This window comes from Tamandua tetradactyla, chromosome 19 (genome assembly GCF_023851605.1).
Source record: "Tamandua tetradactyla isolate mTamTet1 chromosome 19, mTamTet1.pri, whole genome shotgun sequence".
Classification (NCBI taxonomy): Eukaryota; Metazoa; Chordata; class Mammalia; order Pilosa; family Myrmecophagidae; genus Tamandua; species Tamandua tetradactyla.
This window is the reverse complement of record NC_135345.1, coordinates 1,574,939-1,582,058: the sequence shown is the minus strand read 5'-3', so window position 1 is coordinate 1,582,058 and position 7,120 is coordinate 1,574,939. Positions and strand designations below refer to the sequence as shown.

Sequence of the window (7,120 nt, the reverse complement as noted above, 5' to 3'; positions counted from 1 at the left end):
CCAGGATGCAGCGCGCGCAGGCCGCCCGCCTCAGCCCCTGTGCACTCCGGGAGCTGTAATTCCAGAGCGGGCATTGGCCGGGCTGCCCCGATGCACACCGGGACCTGTAGTTCTACGGCCGTCACGGGCCAGGCCGCCGCCGCGGGGCACGCCGGGAGCTGTAATCCGCGGGCGGGCGGCCCGGCTTCACCTGGCGGCGGCGGGCGCCGAGGCCCAATGGGCGCGGCCTCTGGCTGCCCCGCCCCGCGCCCGCAAGTCGTCTGTCCCGGGCGGTTCCCGCAGCCGGCGCCAGGTCCTTGAGCTGAACTGATCGCCAGCCGCCCGCCAACGGCCGCCGCCAGCCTCCGCGCGGGCCCAGGGTCGCCCGCCGCCCGTCTGCGGCGCTCAGGACGGCGAGGAGCCGCGGAGGAGGAGGAGGAGCCGGCCGGGCACATGGCGTCCATCTTGCTGAGGAGCTGCCGCGGCCGGGGGCCCGGCCGCCTCCCAGCGCCCCGCGCCGCCGCCCCGAGGGGTAAGCGGGCCGGGGCCCGGGCCAGGTGTGCGGCGCGGCGACCCCCGCCCCCCAAGCGCCCGGCTGCCGGCGCCCGGCCCAGGGCGGGGACCCGGGCGGAGCCGGCTTCCCCGGCGGAGCGGCTCGGGGCGCGCGCACTGGGGCCCGGGGGATGGGGCCGGGCGGATGGGGGAGCTCCCGGCCTCCCCCGGGCATCGGGCCGCCGCCCGCCCTTGGACCCGTGGTCGCCTGGCGCGTGTGCCGCGTGGCGCGGGCAGGTGTCGCTGTCACCCTGGCCACCCGTGCTGTGTGACCTCGGCCGCCCCGGTCCGGCTGGCTAGGAAAGTGTCGCGATGATCTGCTGACCGCCCGCCTGGCGCTCCCTTCTCTGCGGCACCCACGCGTGGGGCAGCCCTGCCTTTGGCCGGGACTCCCGGCGGCGTGGCACGCCGGGCGAGCAGGACCCACGGGGCTACAGAAGGTCCGTGGAATCGGCGAGGCCGGTGCCTACACCTCAGGCGGGGGCCGGGTCTGTGCGGGGAGCCGCGTGCGAGGCAGACCGTGCCTTCCGAGCAGGGCGCGCGTGTGACTCCCTAGGGGGGCCGCTGGCCTGCCCGGGGAGCCGGTGCAGGAGGCCAGGAGGGAGCAGGAAGCCGGGGGCTCGCCCTGGGGTCCCGCCGGACACCTCACTCCTGGGGCACTTGGGGGTTAAGGTGCCAACCAGGTAGAAATGCAGGGGCTCGCTTGCTCCCTTAAAACTCATTTTGAAGTCATTTCAAACTCTTAAGATGGTTGCAAAAGTAATACAAAGCTGATACAGGGAATTCCCACATATCTAGAGTTTACAGACCCAGATCTACCTCCTTGTAATATTTTGCCTCATTAGTTGTATCACTTTACCTGTTTTCTAGACATTTAGAGTAGGTTGCACTCTCACGCCATGCTCTTTCAACAACACTGCATGTTCCACTTATGTTTCCTAAGAACAAGGATCCTCACTTCTGTAACCGCATAAAGCACAGGAAATTTAACACTGATGTAAAGCTTACAGTCTGTATTCTATTTTTATCACTTGTCTCTGGTTTTTTGTTTTTGAATTACGTTGAATTTATGGGCCAATTTGGGGAGAACCAAAATCTTGACAGAAACATGTTGTGTTTCACTTGGGTTGACTTACAGAGGGCTTGGGTCAGGTCTTCCGTGGGTCCTTTTAGGTTTCACAGGGGCACAGTTCTCCCTCCTCTCTCCGGACTTGGGAGGGCTGGGCGCTGTTAGCTGGTGGTGTCTTCAGCCACTTCCTGGCTTAACTGGGGATGCCCATGGTTATGTATTTTAAATTATTTAACCTTCCTGAGTTCATCATTTCCTTATCTGTAAGAGTGTGACGGGATAATGTTTGCCCTATAAGTTGAGAGACTCAGGTAGGATAATATGTAGGTGTGTCGCAGTTAGCGAATCCCCCACAAGAAGTCGATCTCCTGTCGTTTTTAGCAGTAGCCGCAGGTCTGCCGCTTAGACCCTGTGCTGAGCGGCTAGCCTGGTGTCCATGGCCCAGTCTGTGTCTGGCTCGTTGTGGTCTCTCTGAGGTTCCGGTGTTCTCTCTGTCCTTCTCAAAACGTTAAGGACGATGCTGTGGGTCCTTTTTGCTAGCTCACAGTTCTGTGGTGTGTGTTCATGGTTTAGGAGTTATCTGATTTTTTGTGTGTGGTTTTATTGTCCCAGGAACATAGATTCTCTCTGGTTTACCCTGCCTGGTTACAGAACCAGCACCTTTGCTGTGGGACCAAAAGGGAAGTCACGGCCCAGAGCCGGGCCTGTGTCTGTGGCACTTGCCCAGGGTTCTCCCCGTGCAGCCCAGGGCTGGACTTGGGGGGGCAGACATGAACCCCACCCCAGTGGCATGTGCAAGGCCCTTCTCTGGGGTGGGGCCTCAGTTCTTGTCAGGTCCTCTGAGCGGTCAAGTCCCCAGGTCCCGGGTTACCCTGAGTCCAGTCATCAGCCCTGTGCTGAGGACCCCTCTACTGCCCTGTGCGTACAGGGCCCATCCCGACACCAGGCTCCTGGGTCTGCATCCTGTTGTCTCACTTCCATTGCTGAGTCGGTTTCCTCGTGGGAACGCGGGGACAGAGTGGCTGCCCTGACAGCAGATGACACTTAGGAGGCACCAGCACGGCACCTGGTGCTCCCTGTGAAGCCCGCCTTGCCTGTCCTGGCTGTTGGGGGGCAGCTGGGATGGGAGCAGACCTGCAGTACACTGGCAAGGGCTGCGAGAACAAGAGAAGCAGGGCCAGGGGACCAGGCAGGGCTGGGGGGCCAATTGGAGCATCCCAGTTGGGGGGCCGTGGTAGCTTCAGAGAGGGGGGAGGGCTGGAAGGGCCAGGCTGGGGGGCGGTGAGTGCTGGGGGGCGTGGAGGGCAGCTGGGGGAGCACCAGGGCAGGGCCACAATGCAGGTGCGGCTAGAGGACCTGGGACCAGGGCCTGGCCCCAGTGGCTTTTGAACAGTTTCAGATTTGGGAAAATTGAAAGGCTGGAGTGGCCTGTGCCGTGCCCCCAGCCTCCCCTCTCCTTAGGTCTAGGTGTGTTACAGCTGTTGAGCCAGCCTCGACACGTTCTTAAGCAAAGTCCATGTTTTGTTCAGGTCTGCTTAGTCAGTATAATAAAGAACTTGGCTGGTCTGGTCCCAGCTGGGCGACCTCTGAACGTTATGGGAGTGTCTGTAATTCACCTGTTGAGAGGACCAGGGCAGGCCCGGCCTCACCTGTGGTCTGAGGGCTGGGGAGGGGATGGAGGGCGCCTGAGATGGAGCTTAGCCGAGTGAGACCCCGCACGGACCCCAGCCTGTGCTCGTTGCCCAGCTGGAGCATGACTGTCTACCTCCCCGGGGACAGGGCATGCTGGAGATGCTCCGTACTTCTCCCCGGGCACCTCTTCTCCGGGCCTCTCTGTGTCCTGGCAACTGTAAGGAACTGTCACCGTGCCGGCAGCCCTCAGTGAGTTCTGTGAGCCATGCCAGCAAATTTTGAACCCGAGGAGGGTGGGATCCCCAAAATCTGTGGCCAGTTGGTCAGAAGCGCGGGTGGCCCTGAACCTGCGGGCATGGGCGGGGCGGGGTCGCCTTGCCGGCGGAAGGGTGTGCGGGGCCTGCACGCGGGGCACGTGGCGTGAGGAGGCGCTGCGCTGCCGTGGGCTTGGTGGCCCCTCATGCTCTGTTTCTGCCCAGGACCCCATCCCGAGCCCGCAGCGCCTTGGGGCAGCACGTGAGTCTCCCCTGGGTTGTGGCGGTGTCTCAGCCTTTCCTGGTTTCTGACAACCTTGACCGCCTGGAGCGCTGGGCAGGTCGAAGGCACCTCTTGTGGGGGTGTCAGCTGTTCCCACGGGCAGGCAGGGGCCAGAGCACCGAGTTGCCCTCTCACGTCCTCTCAGGGGTTGTAACCTGTGGGAGCTGACCATGACCGCCGGGCTGGGGTGGTACTGGCCAGGACCCCTGCTGTGGAGGCGCCCCTCTCTGGCCCTCTCTGCCCCCTCTGAACTCTGCGCTTTGAGAGGAAGTCGCTGTGCACAGCCCCCACTTGTCGACCCGGGGATTCAGCAGCAGGGCTGAAAAGGGCCCGTTCAGGCCTGGGCGGGGGCGGGGGACCCTTTGCCATTTGTCCCTCAGGAGAGGTTTGGGGAGAGCCGGAGAGGGTGTGCGGCGCAGCAGGCAGACAGGGTGCCCTGGAGAGGAGCCGGCACTGCTGCCACTGAGCTCAGGGAGCTGCTCCCTCGCCTTTGGGCTGGGAGGTGTGGTGTCTGCCTGCTGGGGGACTGGGCTAGAGGACGGGCTGCCAGGCCCAGCCAGACCCCTGGGGAGGGCGGGGGCTTTGCTGCGGCCTGGCTCGGATGGCTGCTGTTGGGAGGAAAGTAGTCTGGGCCTGAGGTCCTTGGCCAGAGAGACGACTTGGTGTGTTCACTGCATGTTTTTTTAAAATATCGAGGTACAGCATGACCTTTGGTACATACAGTACGTATACAGTCTCTTCAGGCTGTGGGGGGGTGGGGTGGTGAGCTGGACGCAGGGGGCTGCCGTGAGCCCTGGAGGGCTTGTGCCTGCACCAAGCCCCACACCCACATCCGACACCCCCAGGGCCTGTGGGTGACAGCCCCTGCCGCCCACCCCTGTGTCGGCAATGAGCCGTCTCTTTTCCCCAACATGCAGTCTGAGAAGAGGGCTCTTGAATCGGGGGCCCACACAAACCTGCACTTGAATGTTAGGGACACGAGCTGACTATAGAAAACACCAAAATCCTGACCCCATTGTGCACGCATCACCATGTCCTCACTTGTCCAAGGAATGGCCCACGCTGTGGCCATCTGGCCGTGCTGTGAAGACTGCCTGGCTTTTGAGGCCCTGAGTACCCTCAGCCCGCTGATGGGGAGAAACGTCTCACCCAGAGGGAGCCCAGCAGCCTGGCCTCCCCCGACCCCATCCAGCCTCCTCTCTACCCCCAGCCTGCTCCCCCTGGCTCAAAGCATGGGCCTCCTGGGGCGGGCTGGCTTGCCTTCCCACTGGAGGGGGCCAGGGCCTGGTTTTCCCCCCGCTTTTCCCTAGAACCGCCCCAAGACAGTCCTTTTCCTAATGGGAGCTAACTGCTCACTTAGCTGTACCCTGGCACTTTCCAGCACTCAGAAGCTGGAGAGGCAGCAGAAAGAGCAGGGCTCAGGGCTGCGCCGTGCGGGTGCTGGACTGAGACCTGTGCCTGACCTCTCCCTTCTCCTCCTAGGTGACCTGCGGCCCGGCACCTGTCTTGGCTGTGCCAGCGCTGTGGGTCTGGTGAGCAGCGGGTAAGTAAAGCAAGCCTGCCAGCAAAAGTTGGGGAGTGATGTTCTGACTCTGGATTTTGAGGGGAAATAATATTTCCTACTTTTTTCCATCCCTTTTTCCCCTAAAACGTTTCCCCGTCAATTCTGAAAGGTGACTACACCATCTCAGAGCCCGTTATTCTGATCTTCTCTTACATATCTGGTATGTTTGCTTCCAATTTCTTTTTTTTTACTTTTTTTATTGTGAAATATAATATATACAAAAAAAGCAATAAATTTCCAAGTACATTTTAACAAGTAGTTATAGAACAGATTTTAAAGTTTGGTATGGGTTACAGTTCCACGAGTTTTCATTTTTCTTCTAGCTGCTCCAAGTCACTGGAGACCAAACGAAATATCAATATAATGATTCAACAGTCATATTTATTTGTTAAGTCCTATCTTCTCTGTTGTACTCCTCTTGTTTTTCCTATTTGTGAAAAGTAACATAAATGCGAAAAAGGAAAGCAATAAGTTTCAAAGCACAGTGCAACAATTAGTTGTAGAACAGATTTCAGAGTTTGCTATGTGCTGTATACCTAAAACACAATTTTAGGTTATTACTTCTAGTTGCTCTAAACTACTGGAGACTAAAAGAAATATCAATATAATGATTCAACACTCATACCCATTTGTTAAACCTGACCTTCTCTGTATTACTCCACCATCACCTTTGATGTTTCTCCCACTCTTTAGGGGGATTTGGGCTGTGCTCATTTTACCTTTTTCATTTTAGAAGGGGCTGTCAATCATAAGGGATGGGGGATGGAACTAGTTGATGTTCTGGAAGGTTGGACCACTATGCATTTCAAGACTTACCTGGTTCAGGGACCCATCTGGAGGTTGTAGGTTTCTGGAAAGTTACCCTAGTGCGTGGAAGTTTTGAAGAGTCTTATATAATGCCCAGGGTGTTCTTTAGGATTGGCAGGAATGGTGTTGGTTGGGGGTTGGCAAGTTATGATAGGTAGCAATGTCTCACTGAAGTTTGTGTAAGAGCAACCTCCAGAGTAGCCTCTTGACTCTATATGAACTGTCTCTGCCACTGATAATTTATTAGTTACACTTCTTTTCCCCATTTTGGTCAGGACAACGTTGATGATCCCACAGTACCGGGGCCAGAGTCATCCCTGGAAGTCATCTCCCACGCCACCAGGGAGACTTTCACCCCTGGATGTCATGTCCCACGTAGGGGGGAGGGCAGTGATTTCACTTGCAGAGTTGGGCTTAGAGAGAGAGAGGCCACATCTGAGCAACAACAGAGGCCCTCCAGAAGTCACTCTTAGGCATACCTATAGGTAGGCTGAGCTTCTCTGCTACCTACATACGCTTCACAAAAGCAAGCCTCAAGATCAAGGGCTTGGCCTATTGATTTGGGTGTCCCTAATGTTTAAACAGTATCCAGGGTTTCCTCAACAGTAAAGTTTAATAGTTCCATATTTTTTCTCTCAACCCTCACAGGGCTTTGTCAGTACTTTTTTTGTTTGCATGGGCACCAGGAATCAAACCTGGGTCTTTGGCATGGCAGGTGAGAACTCTGCCTGCTGAGCTAATGTGGCCAACCATGCTGTTCTAGTTTGCTATCTGCCAGAATGCAACACACCAGAGATGGATTGGCTTTTAATAAAAGGGGATTTATTTTGTTGGTTCTTCAGAGGAAAGGCAGCTAACTTTCCACTGAGGTTCTTTCTTACATGGAAGGCACAGGATGGTCTCTGCTGGTCTTCTCTCCAGGCCCCTGGGTTCCAACAACTTTCCCCGGGGTGACTTCTTTCTGCATCTCCAAAGGTCGC

The 7,120-nt window shown here is 57.7% G+C and overlaps 1 protein-coding gene across 2 annotated transcripts in view; it reads left to right on the top strand.

Moving 5' to 3' along the window:
* Nucleotides 1–244: 244 nt before the first annotated feature.
* The window catches only part of LETM1 (leucine zipper and EF-hand containing transmembrane protein 1), a 103,295-nt gene continuing 96,419 nt past the window's right edge, over nt 245–7,120 (top strand). The window contains exons 1-2 of one of the 2 annotated variants that reach the window (XM_077136218.1): nt 245–511; nt 5,252–5,312. In XM_077136218.1, coding sequence (XP_076992333.1) covers nt 433–511; nt 5,252–5,312 — 140 coding nt within the window. In that variant the 5' untranslated portion in view covers nt 245–432. The remainder of the gene's footprint in view (nt 512–5,251; nt 5,313–7,120) is intronic. The other variant, XM_077136217.1, reaches the window with a different exon arrangement.